A 22671-nucleotide genomic window follows, 5' to 3' on the forward strand; every position below is an offset into this window, starting at 1 on the left:
TTGCATACAGCCCACCCAGATTATTCTCGTGCATCCCATTCGGTCCCCCAGGAGCACCGCCAGGAGTGATTCCTGAGTGCAGAGGCAGGAGCAGTCTCTGAGCATCGCCAGGTTTGTCCCCAAAACAAAAACAATAAAAGGGGGCTGGAGAGATAGGATGGAGGTAAGGCGTTTGCCTTTCATGCAGAAGGTCATTGGTTCAAATCCCAGCATCCCATATGGTCCCCGGTGCCTGCCAGGAGCGATTTCTGAGCCTGGAGCCAGGAGTAACCCTTGAGCCGGGTATAACCCAAAAAACAAAAACCAAACAAAACAAAAACAAAAACAAAAAAACAATAAAAAATACAGAACAGGACTACCAAGACCAGACAGTCGAATGAACTTTTTGTTTTTGTTTTTGTTTTTGGGTCTCACCTGGCGGCGCTCAAGGGTTCCTCCTGGCTCAGAAATCCCTCCTGGCAGGCTCGGGGGACCATATGGAATACTGGGAATCGAACCACCGTCCTTATCCATGTAAGGCAAACACCCTACCTCCATGCTATCTCTCTGGCCCCTCGAATGAACATTTAGTGGAAATAAAAATGATCAGACTTGAACACCAAACCCATAGTCAACGACAACAGAATCAATACCTAACAACAAGCTGTACAAGTGGAGAACAGTTACACCAGCATTATGGGGGCTAAAGGAGGGAGATATGGGGTGCATGCTGGGAACAGGGCCAGAGGGAAGACAATAGTGTGAATGCCCCTCATTCATTGTTTCTATGTGCCTTAAATATTTCTCTGAAATAATTGTAATTCACTTTGACCACAATAGAAATGAAAAAAAATTTTTTTTAAATTTAAAAAATATACGGCCCGGAGAGATAGCACAGCGGTGTTTTGCCTTGCAAGCAGCCAATCCAGGACCAAAGGTGGTTGGTTCGAATCCCGGTGTCCCATATGGTCCCCCATGCCTGCCAGGAGCTATTTCTGAGCAGACAGCCAGGAGTAACCCCTGAGCACCGCCGGGTGTGACCCAAAAACAACAACAACAAAAAAAAATTTAAAAAATATACAGAACAGGGGCTGAAGAGATAGTACAACGGGTAGGGTGCTTGCAGCCAACCGGGGTTCGATCCCCAGCATCCCAGTCATCCCAAAGCACCTCCAGAAGCAATTCCAGAGTGCTGCTGGGTGTGGCCAAAAAAAAAAATCAAAATCCTTCACTCCCTCCCATCCAGAATAGTCTGCAGCAATATTCATCGCAGGGAACCGGCATCATAAGATCTGCAAAGGTCTGATCTACTCACAGATCTGACCTGCTCAGGTACCTTCGGTTACTCTAGGTTCCCAAATTTTTGCCTTAGAGAGCCCCCAACCCACCAGGCGGTCAGGGCCTGAAAGTCTTGGAAAGTGTGAGCGGTGGGAGGGGCTCGCTCCCGGAGAGCTTCCGGAAAGGGGCGTGGCCTGAGTTCCGGCACTTCTCGGGAAGGGGCGGGGTCTCCTGCCGAGCGTGTTCGGAAAGGGGCGGAGCCTGCTCGCATCAGGACCAGCCGAGCTGCACCTGCATCCTTTGCTCAGAGCATCCCTGGAGCATCTTAAGACGTGAACGCAGCTGGCAGCCAGGGATCGAAGCGTCGCAGGAAGCGGCCGCCGGATACCTTCCCCTTCCCCTGACCTCAGGCTCTGCAGCGGGAGCCTCGGCGCTAACCGGGGGGTCCCCCAGAGTGGTCTGACCGTTGCAAAAAAAAAGGCCTTTCGAAAAGCAAATAACCTCTGACTGCGACATGGCTGAGATCACCAATATCCGACCTAGCTTTGGTAAGTAGAGTCGGGCCAACTAAGCCTGGGGGTCGTCTAGACCAGGATGGATCCCAGGGATCCCTGAGGCTGGACAGGGGAGGGAGATCTGGAACAGGGGCCTTCTAGAGGCACCCCACTAGAATCAGGCCCTTGGTTACAGCTCGCCCCAGAACTTGAATGGGGTGCTGTCTGCGTGGGAAAGAAACCTGGGAAGGGTCCGAGGGTGCAGAGGATCGGGATGCTAAGAAGCTTGTGTGTGTGTGTGTGTGTGTGTGTGTGTGTGTGTGTTGCACTGAAGAAGCGCACCCCTCCTTCTCGGGGAGAAGAGGGGTGGTAAGCCGAGCCCTGCCCCACGGGGCACGCAGGGCGGTGCCCCTTCCTCCCCCTCCCACTGCTTGGGGGGCCGCGGGGGAGGAAAATGGGGGGATGGGGCCTGCAAGATGGCAGCTGGGAGTCTGGAGGATGTGTAGCGGGCACTGCCAGGAGAGGTGTAGGCCTCTGGGGAGGGAGAGAGGGGTGTACGGGGTGCGGAGCAGAAAGACAGCCACTCCTTGAAGTAGTCATTTGGGGGGGTTGACTACTGAGACGGGGAAGAAACTGCCGAGCTGGGGGGGTGAGCACTGCAAGTTGTTGTATTCTGCACCGTAATGGTGGGACCGAATGGCGTGGGGTGCTTGCTGCCAGGCTGCGGATGACGTGATGCCTATTTCTGGGCTTCTCCGCAGCGCCTCGAAGCTCCGGGGGCCCGGCCTTTGTTCCCCCCGCGCTCCTGGGCCGCCTTTTCAAACCCCTGAGCTCACGCGCGCCGATGCTCGCGGGGGCCCCCAGGAGCCAGCGGGGGAGGGGTGCGGCGGCGGGGGTGGGGCGCTGCTTTGTGTACCCGGGAAGCATTACGTCACCGCGCAACCGCGTGGGGCCCTGCCCTGGTCTCCCTCCCTCGGCTGGCACCCCCACTCCGGGAATGCCAAATAGGCAAGTTGGGAGGAAAGTAGCTCTTCCTCCAAAAGGGGCCTGAGAGGCCAGCTTTTGGGGTTCCTCCTGGTCCACGCAGCATTGCACAGCTCTCACAGTTAGACAGGGACTCGGTGTTGTCTGCCTAAGGGTCACTTCTTTTCCCTTTAAAGAAACCATCCCTAGGGCCTGAGATAGTAGTAGTACAACATGACCTTGCAGGCGATCGACCCCAATGGGATCCCCCCCAAAATAAGAACCCAACCCTCTTGAAATCCAGAAGGTTTGCATTTGCATGTTCAGGCTTCAGGATTTAGGGTGAGGCCACAATTCCAACCAAGAAGTGACTTTTTCTCTGGAGTGACAGAGGTTTATGGAAATAGACAGTCGCTAAAGTGCCCTAGACACTGGACAGTGAGGAGACAGTCAGACCATACTTCCTCACACTCACTATCTCTGGTTCTGTCCTTCCTGTGGTCATTTTCAAAATGCAAGTTTCTTTGTGACCAAAATGAATACCTTTTTTTTTTTCATTTTGCTCTTTCTTTCCAACATTTTTATTTCTAATTACAGTTCGAGTTTCCTTGGAAACGTAGATATGTGGAGAACAACATAATTATTTTCATCAGGGGGTTATTATTGGGATTAGAAAAGATAGGGCAAGGGCATATGTTTCCCCGGAAGGCTCTGGGGAATCCAGCAGTGATTTCTGAGTGCAGAACCAGGAGTAACCCTTGAGTGCTGCTGGGTGTGGCCCAAAAGCCCAAAGAAAGAAAAGAGAGACAGTACAGTGGGTAAGGCACTTACTTTGCAAGAAGTGGATCCTGATTGGATTCCAGACATCATATCTGGTCTCCTATGCCCCACCAGGATTGATCCTAGAGCACAGAGTAAGCCTACACCTGGAGTACCACTGGATATAGCACAAAAGCAAAATAATAATGATAATAATTGGGGATGGTTTGAGCCACACTTGAGCTAGGGATTGATACCTGTACTCTCTCTAGCCCCAAGAAAATAAATTATATCAATCTTTTATACTCTCCATCTGGTTTGGCTCCTACAAATATCATGTAGGATAAGCATTGTATATAATTTCCAGGTGGGGAAACTGAAATTCAGAGAAATGAAATAACTTGGCTAATGAAGGAAGTGTCAGATTTGAGAACAATGCTCATTAGAAACTCAAGTTCGGTCTCATTTTATCATATAACACTGGCCTACTTGACATGGAAGGTTGTTTAGTCGAAGAAAAGGCAATGACAAGTCTGATCAGAGGTTGTAAAACCTGGGCATAGCCCTAATTAATTTTGTAGGTCTTTAACTCTTTACAGAGAATGAAAGGTCTCCTACTAGGGAACCATTACTTTTTCTCTCAGTTTTGGTGCTACATGTGACTGTACTCATGGCTTACTCTTAGGCTAACTCTGTGGATCACATACAATACTAGAGATCAAGCCTGGCTTAGCTACAAGCAAGGCAAGTAAGTGCCTTATTGTCTCTACAGTCCAATTGTCACTTGACACTTGTTGAGATCTCCTACTCAGATGCCATATCCCTTAGCTACATCAACATCAATGATCCAATTATCTGTGACCTTGGAGGACAAAAGGAGCAAGTAACAGGGTCATTGGGATTTACAGCTACTTTATAGCATTCATTTTAGCATTTAGTTCCAACTTTCTTTTCCCACAAAGCTTTTGACTAAAGCTGACAGAAGCATCTGAGTTTCTTTTTTTTTTTTTTTTTTGGGTTTTTTTTTTTGGGTCACACCCGGCGGTGCTCAGGGGTTACTCCTGGCTGTCTGCTCAGAAATAGCTCATGGCAGGCACTGGGGACCATATGGGACACCAGGATTCGAACCAACCACCTTATGGATCGGCTGCTTGCAAGGCAAACGCCGCTGTGCTATCTCTCCGGGCCCGCATCTGAGTTTCAAAGTCTGTTTTTTTCTAGTTCACTACCTTGAGTAAGGGTAAAGAAGCAGTGGTTAAAGAATACAAAGATTGGGGCCAGCGAGGTGGCGCTAGAGGTAAGGTGTCTGCCTTGCAAGCGCTAGCCAAGGAAGGACCCCAGTTCGATCCCAGTTCGATCCCTCGGTGTCCCATATGGTCCTCCTAAGCCAGGAACAATTTCTGAGCGCTTAGCCAGGAGTAACCCCTGAGCATCAACGGGTGTGGCCCGAAAAACCAAAAAAAAAAAAAAAAAAAAAAAAAAGAACACAAAGATTAAGGGTTGGAGCAATAGCACAGTGGTAGGTGGTAGGGCATTTGCCTTGCACGCTGTTGACCCAGGACAGACCCAGATTCAATCCCCAACATCCCAGATGGTCCCCTGGGCCCACCAGGAGCGATTTCTGAGTGCAGAGCCAGAAGTAACCCCTGAGTGCCACCGGATGTGGCCCAAAAACAAAAATAAAAGGGAAGTGGAGCCCACATGAGCAACAATAGGGAGTAAAAGTTTAGTTAAGGGGCTGGGAAGGTGGCGCTAGAGGTAAGGTGTCTGCCTTACAAGCGCTAGCCAAGGAACGGACCGCGGTTCGATCCCCCGGCGTCCCATATGGTCCCCCCAAGCCAGGGGCGATTTCTGAGCACATAGCCAGGAGTAACCCCTGAGCGTCAAACGGGTGTGGCCCAAAAACCAAAAAAAAAAAAAAAAAAAAAAAAGTTTAGTTGATCATTTTCTTCTGCTTTCTGAAACATGAGAATCCTTTTCCTTCATTTTTGTTTTGGGGCCACAATAGGTGGCCTACACACACACACACACACACACACACACACACACACACACACATATCTATCATCTAGCAGTGAAATTTGGGGGCATTGGCCTTCATAGTGGACTCCATCAAGATCTCAGGGTTGGGGCCAGAGAAATAGGACTGGGGTTAGAGTATTTGCCTTGTATACAGGTGACAAAATTTAAGGTAATTATTGGGACCTGAGAGAGAGAATAGGAGGTAAAGTGCTTGCTTTGCATGTGGTTGACCTCAGTTCCAATCCCCAAATCTCAGTACAATATACAGTCCCTGAGCTCTGCCAAGTGTGGCTCAAAACAAACAAAACAAACAAACAAACAAGAATAATACTAAAAAATGGGGCCAGAGAGAAAGCAAGGAGGTAGGGTGTTTGCCTTGCATGCAGAAGGATGGTGGTTCGAATCCCAGCATCCCATATGGTCCCCTGAGCCTGCCAGGAGCAATTTCTGAGTGCAGAGCCAGGAGTAACCCCTGAGCACTGCCAGGTGTGACCCAAAAACCAAAAAAAAAAAAAAAGAAGAAGAAGAAGAATACTAAAAAATAAAAGAATAATACTGAGTTGGATTTGTCTTCCTATATTTCCTGTTTTGGACCTCTAACCAGTACCAAGCCTGCCCACCCAACTAAAATTACTTGACCTTTCATCCTAAAACTGGAGGAGTTAAGAGCCAGCATGAGGGCCCGAAGAGATAGCACAGCAGCATTTGCTTTGCAAGCAGCCGATCCAGGGCCAAAGGTGGTTGGTTCGAATCCTGGTGTCCCATATGGTCCCCCGTGCCTGCCAGGAGCTATTTCTGAGCAGACAGCCAGGAGTAACCCCTGAGCACGGCCAGGTGTGGCCCAAAAAAAAAAAACAAAAAACAAAAAAAATGAGCCAGCATGATAGTGTAGTGGGTAGGACATTTGCCTTGAATGCAGCCGACCTAAGTTTGATTCCTTGCATCTCATATGGTTCCCCAAGCCCACCAGGAGTGATTCCTGATAACCCCTGAGCACCACCAGGTATGCCGCCCCCCCTAAAAAATGCAGATCTGGGGGCCGGAGAGATAGCATGGAGGTAAGGCGTTTGCCTTTCATGAAGATGGTCATTGGTTCGAATCCCGGCGTCCCATATGGTCCCCTGAGCCTGCCAGGAGCGATTTCTGAACGTGGAGCCAGGAGTAACCCCTGAGCACTGCCAGGTGTGACCCAAAAACCCCCCAAAAAACAAAAAACAAAAAACAAACAAAAAAAATGCAGATCTGGCCAAATGCTTATACTAGCTTCTTGACCCCTGCAATTAGGATGTGGAGGTCAAATGCATTTATTAAAATTACTATGTTTTGTTTTTGTTTTTGTTTTTTGGGTCACACCCACCAGTGCTCAGGGCTTACTCCTAGCTCTGCGCTCAGAAATGACTCCTGGCAGGCTCAGGACGATATGAGATGTTGGGAATCGAACCTGGGTTCATTCCGAGTTGGCTGCGTGCAACCAACACCCTACTGCTGTGGTTCTCTCCAGAACCACGATGTTATTTTATATTCTTTTTCCCATCTGTGGAGGTGATTTTGTTTATTTGCTTGTTTGTTTTTTGTTTATTTGCCACACCCAACAGTGCTTAAAAATTACTTTTGGCTCTACACTGAGAAGTTACACCTAATGGGCTGAGGGGACCATATGGGGATGCTAGGGTTTGAACCCGGTTGGCTGCATTGAAAGCAAAACCCGCTATATTATGGCTCTGGCACCTGTGGGGATGATTTTAAATTGACTGAATTCTTTTGTTCACTGAATGTTTCTTAGTTCTAAAATCTGTAGCTACAGAGAAAGAGAGGAAGAAATCACTTTTCTTTTTGTCTGAGGAAAGACAAATAAATGTATACCCAAGCTACTAAGAGCCATGAAGCAAGAGAATGGAATATCATTTCATTTGGAACATTCAGCTTCTATCTCTTTGAGGTCTGAGCAGTAACCTGCTGAGAGCCACACAGTGAACTGAATAGAAGGAAGACACCTAGTGGGAAGAGCTTCCAGAATTTTAGAATATTCTGGGATCTGAATTTCTTTATTCTTCCTGTCCTAGTGAAGTCTTCCCCTAAAGAGTAATATGGAAAAACAAGAGGCTTTATCTAGGATTATAAATTTAGGAGGGGTTGGGCCACACCCAGTGACACTCAGGGGTTACTCCTGGCTATGAGCTCAGAAATTGCTCCTGGCTTTGGGGGACTCTATGGGACTTTGGGGATCAAACTCAGGTCCGTCCTGAGTCAGCCACGTGCAAGGCAAATTCCTGACCGCTGCGCTACCATTCCAGCCCCTAAGACTATAAATTCTAAAACCAATTTCACTTTAAAAGGCAGGGGGGGGGAATGGAGCAACAGCACAATGGGTAGGGTGTTTGTATTGCATGCAGCCAAACCTATGTTCAATCCCCGGAATCCCATATGGTGCTTCGACTTTGCTAGGAGAGTAACTCTTGAGTTCTGCCAGGTGTGGCCCAAAAACAAAAACAAAACAACAAAAAAACTACGTTTGTTTGGGACCTAATTTTTGTTTGTTTGGTTTGTCTTTTGGATCATACTCAGTGGTACTCAGGGCTTACTCCTGACTACACTGAGGGATTACTCAATTGTGGGGCTCATGGATGCTCTGTGGCACCAGAGATGGAACTCAGGTTGGCATGCAAAGCAAGTACCCTACCCCTACCTGCTGTACTCTATCTTGTCCTTATTTTTTCTGTTCAAAATACTAATTCTTTATATACTTGGGAGCTAAGCTTTTGAACTTTTTTTTTTTTTTTTTTTTTTGGTTTTTTGGGCCACACCCGGTAACGCTCAGGGGTTACTCCTGGCTATGCGCTCAGAAGTCGCTCCTGGCTTGGGGGACCATATGGGACGCCGGGGGATCGAACCGCGGTCCGTCTCCTAGGCTAGCGCAGGTAAGGCAGGCACCTTACCTCCAGCGCCACCGCCCGGCCCCTACTTTTGAACTTTTTATTTAGAGATCTTAGACCCAGAGTATTCTCTTTATCACCAAGTCATTTTACCACCCTCAAACCCCTATCAGAGCCATCCAAAGTGGCGGAACAGAACAGAGTGTATACTTTGAGTTTATGAAGCCCTAGGGTAAAAATAAATTAAGTATCCCATATTTTCCACTCCACACCTTATCTGATGATTGTCTCTCTCTGCAGAGAAAGAAAAGTTATGGAATGCTCTGAAATCTCTCTCTAAAACCATAGGGTGCATAGATTTTCTATGTGAAGAGGGGACCCCCCCTTTACACTATAGGGTGGCTTATGTGAGAGGAGACCAGTGAGAAGAGAAGGTACAGAAGTGTGGGGTTAAGTCTCAGATGAGGCCAGGGAATCAAGTCATTGGGTATGTCATGGATGACTAACAGAAGACAATGGTTTAGTGAAAAGAAAGAGCCAAGGGCTGGTTAGAGAGGATAGGAAGGGCCAGAGCCATAGTACAGCTGGTAGAGTGCTTGTCTTAAATGTTTCTGACTCAGATTCAGTCCCCAGAACCCCATGTCGTTCTCTGAGTCCACCAAAAGTGACCCCTGAGCACAGGACCATGAGTAAGTTCTACGCTTTACCAGTTGTACCCCATCCCCCCAAAAAGATGGAAGATGAATATTCAAAAACAGTGGAACTTTTGCTTTGGAGATTGAGGGGTGGCAGATGAGCTGGAGGGCCCCAGAAGCCACCGTGTAAGGGAACTCTAGACAGGGCTTGCCATCCACCTGTCTGACAGCTCTCTGGTCTCATCCTCAGATGTGTCACCAGTGGTGGCCGGCCTCATCGGGGCCTCAGTGCTGGTGGTATGTGTCTCAGTGACCGTCTTTGTCTGGACGTGCTGCCATCAGCAGGCAGAGAGGAAGCACAAGACCCCGCCATACAAATTTATTCACATGCTCAAAGGAATCAGCATATACCCAGAGACCCTCAGCAACAAAAAGAAAATCATCAAAGTGCGAAGAGACAAAGATGGCCCGGGGAGGGAAGGTGGACATGGGAATCTGTTGGTGGACGCCGCTGAGGCGGGCCTGCTGGGCCGTGGCCCAGGCGTCAGAGGCTCTGGCTCTTGTGTGGACCAGTTACCCATCAAAGTGGACTATGGGGAAGAACTGAGGAGCCCCAATACCAGCCTGACCCCTGGAGAGAGCAAATCTACATCCCCCTCATCTCCTGAGGAGGATGTCATGCTGGGCTCTCTCACGTTCTCTGTGGACTATAACTTCCCCAAAAAAGCGCTGGTGGTGACAATCCAGGAGGCCCATGGGCTACCAGTGATGGATGACCAGACCCAGGGCTCTGACCCCTACATCAAAATGACCATCCTGCCGGACAAGAGGCACCGGGTGAAGACGAGGGTACTGCGCAAGACTCTAGATCCTGTATTCGATGAGACCTTCACCTTCTACGGCATACCCTACAGCCAACTACAGGACCTGGTGCTGCACTTCCTCGTGCTTAGCTTCGACCGCTTCTCCAGGGATGATGTCATTGGGGAGGTCATGGTGCCTCTGGCCGGGGTGGACCCCAGCACCGGCAAGGTCCAGCTGACCAGAGACATCATTAAAAGGAACATCCAGGTAAGGAAGAAGGGAAAACTGGGGAGAGATGGTAGGCAGGAGAGGTGGGGGTCTATGTGACTGAGAGACACCAAGAATATGCTAGAATTCTCTTGGCTATGGAGGACAAGAATAGCAGGACAGAAAGCCAGCAGGGGAGGGAAGGGTAGTGCTTCTCCTGAGGGCCAGGGAGCTTCTGGGAATGTACACCACACAGTAGATCCTCTTCTATCCAGCTTGGAGCAGACTGTCCTCCTATTACAGACCCTATGATGGATATGGGAACTCATTTCTCCTCCAAATTAATGTGTGTGCTTCCAGCTGAGAAACTCTGGGAGCAGTTTAGTTCAGCCCCCCTTCCCTTCTTAGGTATGCTAATAGGAATTCTCTTTAAGGGCTGTAGAGATAGTACAGGGGGTAAGGTGCTTGTCTTGCACATGGCTAACACAGGTTCGAACCCTGGCACCACCTCCAAGCCCCTCCAAGATTGACCCCTGAGCACCACTCTTTGTGATTCAGTAACCAAGAAAAAAAGAAAAAAGGAGACCTCTTTAGATTTGTCTTGATAAATATTTATATTTCCAAAGGGTCTTATCCGTACAGAAGGGTCTCATTCTTCTTCTGGCAGAAAAAGGCCAGGACCCTCATCAGTCCAAACCTTTGTCAGAAGTTCTTCCTCTTCCACAACCCCTCTTTCCTGCTATCTTTACTGGGTCAGCATTGGATCCCAGTTGTAAATTCAGGGGTGAGTGAGAAATGGGCTCTCCTGCCTCATAGGTTACTTCTTTGGGGGCCGCTATGTAGCTCTGAGAAAAACACGGGCTCAAGACTCATTCAGATTCAGATATCACGCGCCCCACGTTCTAGATGAGGTGGGTGAGTTATGTAACCCTTCTTAGCATCTGCTTTGTGCCAGGACAATGGAGCAGATATTGGCTCTGTTTGGGGTGTGAGGCTCAAAGGAGATGGATACCTGGCATCTGACTGCCCTTGAGATTTTACTGCCCCCTCCCCAAGGAGATAATCTTGTCAGCTACCATAAAGTCAGTGTAATAGGTACAATTTAAAGAAGTTCCTGACACTGAGCTCTTTATTTCTTTCTCAGGACATACAAAGGTAGTTAAAGAGAAAAGACTTTGAAGGGGTCAAAGTGATAGCACAGCAGGTAGGCATTTGCCTTGCAAGTAGCTGACCTGGGTTCAATCCCTGGCATCCCATATGGTCCCCTGGGCTTGTCAGGAGTAATTTCTTTGTTTGTTTGTTTGTTTTTGGGCCACACCCGGTAACGCTCAGGGGTTATTTCTGGCTATGCACTCAGAAGTTGCTCCTGGCTTGGGGGACCATATGGGACGCCGGGGGATCGAACCGAGGTCCATCCTAGGCTAGCGCTGGCAAGGCAGACACCTTACCTCTAGTGCCACCATGCCGGCCCCAATTGTACCTGTGCTTGTCTTGCAGCCAGTATATGCCAATTTGATTTTCAGCACCCTATCAGGCCCCTCGAGCCCACCAGCTGTGATATCTGAGCACAGAATTGAAGTAAGCCTTAAAAACTGCTAGATAGGGGCTGGAGAGATAGCATGGAGGTAGGGCATTTGCCTCACATGCAGAAGGACAGTGGTTCGAATCCTGGCATTCCATTCGGTCCCCAGAGCCTGCCAGGAGCAGTTTCTAAGCGTAGAACCAGGAGTAACTCCTGAGTGCTGCTGGGTGTGACTCAAAAACAAAAAACAAAACAAAACAAAAAAAGATATGACTTACAAATAAACAAACAGGGGGCCTGGAGAGATAGCACAGCGGTGTTTGCCTTGCAAGCAGCCGATCCAGGACCTAAGGTGGTTGGTTCGAATTCCGGTGTCCCATATGGTCCCCCGTGCCTGCCAGGAGCTATTTCTGAGCAGACAGCCAGGAGTAACCCCTGATGAGCATCACCGGGTGTGACCAAAAAAAAAAACCAAAACAAATAAACAAATAAACAAACAGAAAAGGAATCAGAAGGCATAGATCCTTCCTCCCCCAACATCTCCTTTTGGGGGGATTTTTTCCACATCTGACTCTGCTCAGTGGTCACTCCTGAAGACGCTAGGGGTACCATATGTGGTTCCTGGGATTGGACCTACTATCACTCAGGTCCTTTCCATCTCTTTTCCCTTAGGGATCTGCCTAACCCCTCCCTATTTTCTGAATCTCCTAGAGCTGCTCCAATGTGTCGTGTCTTTCCTTACTTTGATGTACCTGTCCTTATTGTCCAACATAGCTTTCCTTCTGGGAGCTCCAAGCTTGGGGAAAGCCATCAGCTCACTGGACTTCTCCAGACACTCATGCACTCACAGCCCAAGGCTGAGCAGAGAGGGTGGCTCTGAGCCAAGCTGCAGCTGGGCTGAGGCTGGCAAGGAAAGGGACTGATTTGAGTTGGGAACAAAACAGCCTCAAAAGAGCACAGACAGTGGCATTTGCTCTACTGCCAGAGGCCTCTTGGCCAAGTTTCCTTCCACTTTATTAACTCCCTCATGGAGGAAGAAGCCAGAAAGAGGATTCTGAGCCATACCAGGTCTGGGAGAGGCCCCAGACAGGCTCCTGGCAGCCTTCCCCTTTCCTGGTCTCCTGTTTTCCCTACCCAATGCTCATGGTGCTGGCAGCCCTTGTCACTCACATCATTGTCCCCCAGTGGACGGCTGCCAAAGGTGCACCCTAAATTTTCCTCACACTGCCAAGAGTTTGCCTTCTCTGGGGTTCCTCTGGGCAAGTAGCAGTTAGTACTGCCCTGCACTGCCCCACACTGTCTGAAAGGAGTTTGCTTTTTGGTCTGTGCAAAGCAGCCACTTAGCAAACGGGACTGTTCAAAGATTCCTGGTAGTTTGGTGAGAACTGCATTTCTCCATACAACATCCTACCTCTATTTGTATCTTCTGCCTTTATCAACACTTTTGTCTTGGCCACTGCTTGGTGAGCACAATCTACTTAAAGGTGACCAGAAGGGACCTGAGAGATAGTACAGCAGGTAAGGTGCTTGCCTTGCACAAAGCTGACCCAGGTGTGGTCCTCAATACTCCATATGGGCCCCCAGAACCACCAGGAGTGAGCACCGAGCCAGGAGTAAGCCCTGAGTGTTACTGGGTGCATCCCAAAAAGCAGGCCAGAGAAATAGTGCAATGAATAGGGTACTTGCCCTGCATCCAACTAATCCAGATTTAATCCTTGGCACCATATTGTGATCCATGAGCACAAGCCACAACTGAACACCACCATGTATGACCCCCAAAACAAAACAAAACAAAAAAAAACAAAAATTAACCCTTAGGCCAGAGAGACAGTACAGGATTAAGGCACTTGCCATAATCAAACTTTAATCAGCAAACCTCAGTAGATACCTAGCGCTGCATATGGTCCCCTGAATACCACCAGGGATGATCCTTGAGCACTACTGGATGTATCCCCAAGCCCCTACTACAACTATTGTTTTTTTGTGGGGATTATACTCAGTGGTGCTCATAGTTTACAGAGCCTGGCTCTGCACTCGAAAATTACTCCTGGCAGGCTGGGGGACCATATGGGATGCTAGAGATTGAACCCAAATTGACTGCATGCAATGCAAACAACTTACTCACTGTGCTATTGCTCTGACCCTAGCAATGCTCCAAATTCTTGAGTTCAACTCTGTAATCAAAATTTTAAAAAATAGGGGCCGGGAAGGTGGCGCTAGAGGTAAGGTGTCTGCCTTGCAAGCGCTAGCATAGGACGGACCGCCGTTTGATCCTCCAGCGTCCCATGTGGTCCCCTGGCTCATAGCCAGGAATAACCCCTGAGCATCAAACGGGTGTGGCCCAAAAACCAAAAAAAAAAAAATTTAAAAAGTAGGGACTGGAGAGATAGCATGGAGGTAAGGCATTTGCTTTGCATGCAGAAGGTTGGTAGTTCAAATCCCGGCATCCCATATGGTCCCCCAAGCCTGCCAGGAGAGATTTCTGAGCATCGAGCCAGGAGTAACCCCTGAGCGCTGCTGGGTGTGACCCCCCAAATTTTTTTAAATATTTTTTTAATTTATTTTATTGGGGGGGCACACACCGGTGTGCTCAGGGGTTACTCCTGGATTTGTGCCCAGAGGTCATTCCTGGCAGGCTCAGTGGATCATATGGGTTGCTGGGGATTGATCCCAGGTCCATCCCAGGTATCACTCTGGCCCCTAAAAAAACTTTGGTTTTGGTTTTTGGTCCACACCCGGTGACACTCAGGGGTTACTCCTGGATATGTGCTCAGAAATCGCTACTGGCTTGGGGGACCATATGGGACGTCAGGGGATCGAACCGCAGTTCGTCCTAGGTTAGCATGTACAAGGCAGATGCCCTACCATTTGCGCCACTGCTCCAGCCCCTAAAACAATTTTCTTTTTAGTTTCATCTTTTTTTTCCTAAAGTTTTATTTAGATAGAAGTTAAAATAAGGGGCCGGAGAGATAGCATGGAGGTAAAGCGTTTGCCTTTCATGCAGGAGGTCATCGGTTCGAATCCCGGCATCCCATATGGTCCCCCGTGCCTGCCAGGAGCAATTTCTGAGCCTGGAGCCAGGAATAACCCCTGAGCACTGCCTGGTGTGACCCAAAAACCAAAAAAAAAAAAAAAAAAGAAGAAGTTAAAATAAATTTCCTTTCCCATAATAAGTTCCTCCCACAGAAAAAGGCATGCAGAGAGGTCTGGGGATGATGAAGAGCCAGAGGGAAAGAAGTAATTCACACAGTGGAGAAGAGCTGGGTGTTGGATTCTTTCTAATTCCTTCAGGTCATTGTTCCAGAACATTTGCTCCCTTTTGGCTGCCAACTGAAGTCTTGATGGACTGGGACAGTGGTCATGGGAATGAGAAAGCTCTTAAAGTCTCAGAATTCCCAGGGACCTCAGAGGTCATGCACTCTAGCCAAAAGGATCTGAAAAGAGAGAAAGAAAAAGGAATGTCCATTTTCTAGGATCATAAAGGAATAAGTAATAAAGACAGTTTGCTCTGTGTGTGTACTGGAGAACAGACCAGAAGGAATGCGGCGACCATTATGGGTTTTGTTTCTTCTCTTTTCCCATGCTGTGATTTCTATGGAACTGACCCTTATGGCTTTGGGCCCTGACAAAGGTTGATTGAGAATGCTCGAGACTGCCTTGTGCAAAGGTCTGTGGTTAAGGCAAGTCTAGGACAGAGATTTCTCCCTCATCTGAATATTTACCTTAGTCCACAGCTCCATTCTGCTTTTGCATTTAGGAGAAAGGAGCCTTCTCTCAGAGAACAGAGCTTCTCAGCCTGTCAGGGAAGGATCAAAGTCTTTCTTGCCTTATCCTTCTGCTTGCCTGCCTGCCTCCCACTCATACACAGGGTTATTTGCCTCTCGAGGCTGAGGGTCTGGGAAATGGCTCACTCCCAGCCCAACACAAAGAGCTCTTGAAAGAGAGAGAGAGCCTTTGACAATGCTGCCTTCGGTGGAAATTAGAGGGAAGGAGCAGGGGCGGGGCTAGGGGACATTAAGCCCTGCCACCCTCAATGCAAAGTGAAATGGTGTTCAGGGGACCTCTGAAACGCACACTTGCTCCCCACTAAGGGCTGTCATAGAAAGTTGTGCATTTTGCCAGTAAAAGAAAAAAAGGCTCACAGTGACTACAGCAATTGTACAGGCCCTTGCCTTGCAAGCAGCTGACCCAGGTTTGATCTGATTTTTGTTTTTTGTTTTGTTTTGTTTTGTTTTAATTGTATTTGAGCCACATGCAGCAGCACTGAGGGTAATCCTGGCTCTGCACTCAGAAATCACTCCTGGCAGGCTCCAAGGACCATATAGGATGTCGGGGATGGAACCTGGATCAGTCACGAGCAAAAAGCAAAGTTCTACCCAAGGCGCTATCACTCCAGCCCCCTAGGTTAGGTCTGTAGCATCCTATTTGGTCCCCCATCACTGCCAGGAATGATCTCTGAACTCTGAGCCAGGGGTCATCAGGTAAAGCCCAAAAACAGACAAATAAGAAAAAGCATCACTGGGTGTTCAGATGTTAAGTAAAACCAAAGCCATTTATAACTGTATCTTATGGTGATTCAATTTTATTTTGGTTTTTTTTTTTTTTTTTTTTTTTTTGGTTTTTTTGGAGGGTCACGCCGGGCAGCGTTCAGAAATTGCTCCTGGCAAGCTCAGAGGACCATATGGGATGCCGGGATTCAAACCATCATCCTTCTGCATGCAAGGCAAATGCCCTATCTCCATTCTATCTCTCCGGCCCCATCAATTTTAAAAATTATTTTGTTGGTTTGGTTTGGTTTTGGGGGCCATACCCAGCAGTTGCTCATGGTTAATCCTGGCTTTGTGCTCAGGAATCATTCCTGGCAGGCTTGGCTTGGGCAACGGAGGCCACCTGGGATGCCAGGGATCGAACTTGGGTTGGCTGCATCCAAGGCAAATGCAGTCCCCACAGTGCTCCAGCCTTTCAATTAAAAGAAATCTTAATAATAAAAAAAGGTATAGGGGGCTGAAGTGATAACATAGCAATAGGGCATTTGCCTTGCATGTGGCCGACCTGGGATGAACCTAGGTTCAATCCCCAGTATCCCATATGGTCCCCTGAGCCTGCTGGGAGGGATTCTGAGTGCAGAGTCAGAAGTAACCCCTGAGTGCCACCGGGTGTGGCCAAAAATATAATAACAACAGCAACAATGAAAACAGGAACCAGAGCAGATAGGACAGCAGGTAGTGCGCTTGCCTTGTGTGAGGTCAATTCAGGTTCAATTCAGGCATCCCTGGGCCTTCCAGGAGTAAACCCTGAGTGCTACCATGTGTGGCCAGAAAATCTAAAAAAAAAACAAAAACAAAAAAAAAACAACTTTCCAGGGTAAATTCCTGTGATCCTCTCCTATCCCCAGATCTCTCTTTTTTTTTTATATATATATCCCCAGATCTTGAAAAGTAAATAAACAATTTCTGCTTAGCAATTTTTTGGGGGGAGGGGATTTGGGTTTTGGGTCACACCCAGTGGTGCTCAGGAATTATTCCTGACTCTGTGCTCAGAAGTCACTCCTGGCAGGCTCGGGGGACCAAATGGCATGCCAGGGATCAAACATGGGTCAGTTTTGGATCGGCTGCGTGCAAGGCAAAAGCCCTACCGCTGTGCTATTGCTCTGGCCCCAGCTTTACTTTTATTTGAGGTGGGGGCCACACTCAGCTATGTACTCCTGACCTTAGACTCAGGAATTGTCTCCTGATGGTGCTCAGGGACCATATGGGTGTCAGGGATTGAACCTAAGTGAGCTGTGTGCAGGACAAATCCCCTACCCTCTGTACTATTGCTCTGACCCTTCTGCTTAGCTTTTTGATCAGTTTTCTACTAAAATCAATCCTCATACCCTTATTCTCACTCATCCCTTGCTGCCTTCTCTGTGGCATTGAACATGGATTGGCAGTATGCAAGGCAAGCATCCTACCCTCTGTACTATCTCTCCAACCCCTAAAGTTTTATTTTTCAAGCTCGAAATAGTCTAGAATTAAAAAAAAAAAAAAAAAAGATGAGAAATGCTGGGCATGTGGCTTTGTGGTAAAGTACTCAGCTCACAACAGGGATGAGGTACCCAGAAGGCACAATGAAAAGGAAGGAAGAAAAAAAGAGAAGGAAGGAAGGGAGGGAGGGAGGGATGGATAGATAAGGGGGCTCGAGCAGTACTAAGGCAGATAGAGCATTTGCCTCACACACAGCTGATTCAGGTTCAGTCCATGCTACCCTGTGGACCAGATGAAACCCCCACCCCTCCAAAAAAAAAAAAAAAGGAATAGTGAGTAGTACACTTGACTTGTATATAGGTAACCCCAGTTTGATTACTGACACTATGTGTGGCCCATATGTTCCCCCAAGCTTCATCAGGAGTGATCCTTGAGCATAGACCCAGGTTAAGGGGCCCTGAGCACTACTGGATGTGGCCCCAAAACTAGTGAGAGACAGACAGAGATAGAGAGAAAGAGAGAGAATTCTATGCTCTTAAGTATTAGGCTTCCTCCTCCCAGGAATGACTAGGTCTATGTCAAGAATACAATGGGATTGGGCCGTGCTCGCTTCGGCAGCACATATACTAAAATTGGAACGATACAGAGAAGATTAGCATGGCCCCTGCGCAAGGATGATACACAAATTCATGAAGCGTTCCATATTTAAAAAAAAAAACAAAAAAACAATGGGATTGGGCCAGAGAGATAGCACAGTGGTAGGGTGTTTGCCTTGTATGCAGCCAATCCAGGACAGATGGTGGTTCGATTCCCGGCATCCCATATGGTCCCTTGTGCCTGCAATTTCTGGACTTGTGGATTTCTGCAATTGCTGAGTATAGAGCCAGGTGTGACCCAAAAACAAAACAAAACAAAAAAAGAATACAGTGGGAATATATTTCCTGTCCAATGGTTGGTCAATCCTGTAGGAGGGAGGCTGGCCCCATGGCCTTCTCCTGTGCGGCCTCTCCTTTCTTGCTCCCTCAGCCTCACTCTCATCTGCCATCTCTCTTTCCAGAAGTGCATTAGCAGAGGGGAACTCCAGGTGTCCCTGTCATACCAGCCTGTGGCCCAGAGAATGACAGTGGTGGTCCTCAAAGCCAGACACTTGCCGAAGATGGACATCACCGGTCTCTCAGGTAGCAGCTATTTACTCCAATCTACTTTCTTCTGGGCTGGTTAGGGGGCCACAGCAGGCGGTACTAAAGGCTTTTTCCTGACTGAGCTCTAGGCTTAGAACTCTAGGCTCATTTCCAGAAGTGCTGGGGTGTGACCATGTAAAGTCTGCCCTCCTCTCATTTGCACCATCTCCCTGGCCCCTTCAGCTTACTTCTGAGGGTCTGAGTCTTAGGAGAGTCCCCCAAGCCTATGATCCAGAAACCTCTCCTGCACATTCCAAGAATGTTCTGGGGCCGGCAAGGTTAGAGGTAAGGTGTCTGCCTTGCAAGCACTAGCCAAGGAAGGACCGTGGTTCGATCCCCCAGCGTCCCATATGGTCCCCCAAGCCAGGGGCAATTTCTGAGTGCTTAGCCAGGAGTAACCCCTGAGCATCAAATGGGTGTGGCCCGAAAAACCAAAAAAAAAAAAAAAATGCAGTTCCTTGCACTGAATCATTCACTTCCCACTATTCTCTCTCTTTCTCCTATTAGCCCTCTCCTCCTGAGAGAAAAGGCTGGGTTCAGTTGATTTCCTTTATCAGGTGGGATGTTTTGGGTTCTAAACAAATGGGCCTTTACATTTAATGAACCATACCACTGGATATGCAGGCCGTGTGCCAAGCTTTTAACTCAAACTCAAACTTTTCAAAAAGACCATTCCAAGCACGAGAGATAAGACAGGAAGATACGGGGCTGGCACGGTTGCAGTTCAATCGCCCGGCATCCCATATGGTCCCCCAAGCCAGGAGCGACTTCTGAGCGCATAGCGAGGAGTAACCCCTGAGCATTACTGGGTGTGACCCAAAAACAAAAAAACAAAACAAAACAAAAAAGACAGGAAGATAGGCACTTGCATTGCTTGCAGCAGATCCAGGTTTAATCCCTGGCACCAAATATGGTCACTTGGCCAGGAGTGATCCCTACATATTCATATACTCACACACAAAAGAGTTCTTGGGCCTTGAAAATGCTTCTCGGAATCATGGGCTTTTCCCCCCCTGGTTTTAGGGGGTTTGGGGTCACACCTGCTGGCCCTGCACTTAGGGATCATACCTCATGGGCTCAGGGACCATATGGGGTACCTATAATGAACCTGAGTTGGGCATGTGCAAGGCAAGTGTCCTATCTGCTATATACTATTGTTGCAGCCCTACCTGGGCTATCTTTGTTTGGTTTTGGTTTTTGGGCCACACCTCGTGGTGTGCAGGCGTTACTCTTGGCTCTGCAAGAGTAATTCTGCATGCAGAATTAACTCCTGGCAGGCTCAGGGAACCATATGGGATGCCAGGGATTGAACTTGGGTCAGCCTCGTACAAGGCAATCTCCCTAGCCAGTGTGCTATTGCTCCAGCACTGTGGGCTCTCTTGAATCTGACTTGCAGAAGATTGTTCTGTTTTAGTCCTGTGGGGCCTGGCACCCCCTGTAGGCAGCATTTTGTCTCATGTTTGTTGGACTATCACTAGGGACTAGGCCTGGAGACCTGGGGAAAGCGCTTACTTTGCAGTAAGCTGACCCCAGGGACTACAGAGTGTCCCTGAGCTCCACCAAGAGTGATCCCTGAGCAGAGCCAAGATAATCTTGAGCACTGTTGGATGTTGTCTCCCCACCAAAAAAAATTATCACTAAGAACCATGAGGCAGTCCTTCTCTCCCTCCCAGAGGCCTGTGTCATGGGGCCTCTTCTTCTTTCTCTCTCTCTCTGCTCCTGGGAGCACAGATCCCTACGTAAAGGTGAATGTCTACTACGGCAGGAAGCGCATAGCCAAGAAGAAAACCCATGTGAAGAAGTGCACTTTGAACCCAGTCTTCAACGAGTCTTTCATCTACGACATCCCCAGTGACCTCCTGCCCGACATCAGCATTGAATTCCTGGTCATCGACTTCGACCGTACCACCAAGAATGCCGTGGTGGGGAGGCTGATTCTTGGGGCACATAGTCTGACGGCCGGGGGCGCTGAGCACTGGAGGGAGGTGTGTGAGAGCCCCCGCAAGCCGGTGGCCAAGTGGCACAGTCTGAGCGAGTACTAACCCCTCATGCCCCCCCCCCCCAGACTGCCATCTCTCCAGGCCAGGCTGGGGAGGGCTGTGGCAGAGGATGGGGGAAACCCCAGATGAAAGTGGACTCAAAACCTCATTTTAGTTGTACTAGAAGATTTCTAACCAAACAAGCCCCACAAACACACACACATACACACACACAAAACAAAACAAAACAAAAAAACAAAAAACAAAAAAATCCTATCTGCACAGGACCATACTGCAAATCAATTCTTAGCGATGATGGTTTTCCTCTTTTGCAAGGCACTAGAAAATTCTTTCTTTTTTTCTTAAATGGGGGATTAAAAAACAAAAAGAGAGAGGGAACAGACCTCTACAAGTCTATATATACAATGTAACCTTATCTTGCATGTCTAATACAAACTGAAAAAATTTAACCTAACTGCCAATATCAAGTTACCGGTTTGAATCCATTGAAAATTGTGTTTTTGTGCCGAATCTTGTATTTGCTGATGACCTGAAATTGGCCTTTTTTTTCCCGTTGGGCTTCTCTGGAGAGATGCTCGCTCCCCATCTCTGCAGAAGAATATTTTGCTCTTGTGAAATCTCATGTTTTCCTCATCCTCACTCCTCCCTCCCTCCCTGTTCACTATCAGAATCTCTGCTCTGGCTAAACCCAAGGTCCGGAGTCTAGAGCAGGTGCATGGATAGCCAGGAGGTCTCTGTGTGTCCTTAGGCCTCCCACTGGCGAGGATACATATGGACATAGCAAGCAGGTCAGGGGAAATGCAGGTTCACATTCTCAAGGATGTCTTTAAAATGAGCTTTACAGGCCCCAAATTCAGCAGTAGAGAACACAGGCCACTGCGTGCTAGGTCATGAGAGATACGCAGCTGCTTCAGCCCTTCGCAGCTACATTGGTTTGAAGGATGGAACGCCACTTGGCCTTTATTTTTCCAGAAATGCTGACTGCTGGGAAGCCTTAGAGCTTTCTCAAAATGCTTGGAAGAAGTTAGTTTTCCTTGGTAAGGGAAAAGACCTTTAGAAAGTCTTCTTAAAACTCTTAAGAGCAGGTTGGAGAGATTGTACAGGAGAAAGGCACTGCTTGTCTTCAACCTCACCCTGGTTTTTACCCTGGTACCACAAGTTCCCTTAAGTACTGCAAGGAGTTGCTCATGAACACGGAGCCAGAAGTAATCCCTGAGTACCCGTCAGTATGGCCCAAAACCCCCAACAAAAATACCTAGTTTTTAATAGAGGCTGTAAAACTAAAATGTGACATAATGGATACTGAAGGTAGCTTATTTTAAAGAACAGACTTTCCCCCAGGGACTGCCTAAAAGATAGTACAATGGGTAAGGCACTTGTCCTTTATGTGGCTGAGCCCAGGTTCAGTCCCCAGCATTGCATACGGTTTCCCAAGCCCTGCCAAGAGTGATCCCTGAGCACAGAGCGAGGAGTAGTTTCTGAGCAGTGCCAGGTGTAGCCAAAAAAAAAAAAAAAAAAAAAAGCAAAGCCAAATAAAACAACAGATTTTCTCTCAAAACAAAGTGCTTAGCTCTTGGGGCTCAGGAGTGTCCCCAGAAATCAGCTGCCCTCCTGCCCAGGGGACTGAGCCCAGCCTCTCTCTGGGATTCAAATTCAAATTTGGAGTGGGAATATTTCCATGGCAGAGGTTTGGTTACCAGTGAGTCAAATGGATGGGTAGCAGGTGTTTTTGGCAGACTGAAGTCTCAGATGAGCAGCAGCTGGAGTGGAGGCTGCAGGTGTCTAGTCCGAGAGAGGGGGCCCAAGTGATATGTTTTCATGAGAACATCCCTGTCTAACTGGCAGCCATAGCTGAAAAAGTCAGGTCTTAGGGAATGAGTGGTCATGCCACCTTTGATGTTCCTTCCCTTCCTTCTTGAACATTCTAAACCAATCTGCCCCCCAGATCGTTGGGCTATTGTGTCCCTCTTGGATTCTTGACAAAGACA

At 48.2% G+C, this 22671-nt stretch overlaps 1 protein-coding gene and 1 non-coding gene across 2 annotated transcripts in view; both read left to right on the forward strand.

Annotated features, from left to right (window-relative positions):
- The first annotated feature begins 1497 nt into the window (after positions 1–1497).
- SYT11 (synaptotagmin 11) overlaps positions 1498–22671 on the forward strand; it is a 23050-nt gene continuing 1876 nt past the window's right edge. Inside the window, exons 1-4 of the mRNA XM_049782280.1 lie at positions 1498–1805; positions 9254–10074; positions 18560–18680; positions 20415–22671. The exon at positions 20415–22671 is cut by the window's right edge and continues 1876 nt beyond it. Of these exons, the coding sequence (XP_049638237.1) occupies positions 1772–1805; positions 9254–10074; positions 18560–18680; positions 20415–20725 (1287 nt within the window). The 5' untranslated portion in view covers positions 1498–1771 and the 3' untranslated portion in view covers positions 20726–22671. The remainder of the gene's footprint in view (positions 1806–9253; positions 10075–18559; positions 18681–20414) is intronic.
- On the forward strand, positions 18105–18211 carry LOC126021455 (U6 spliceosomal RNA). The gene has a single exon (XR_007499970.1). It is a non-coding gene; the product is annotated as a U6 spliceosomal RNA (small nuclear RNA).

Source organism: Suncus etruscus, chromosome 10 (genome assembly GCF_024139225.1).
Source record: "Suncus etruscus isolate mSunEtr1 chromosome 10, mSunEtr1.pri.cur, whole genome shotgun sequence".
NCBI classification, from domain to species: domain Eukaryota; kingdom Metazoa; phylum Chordata; class Mammalia; order Eulipotyphla; family Soricidae; genus Suncus; species Suncus etruscus.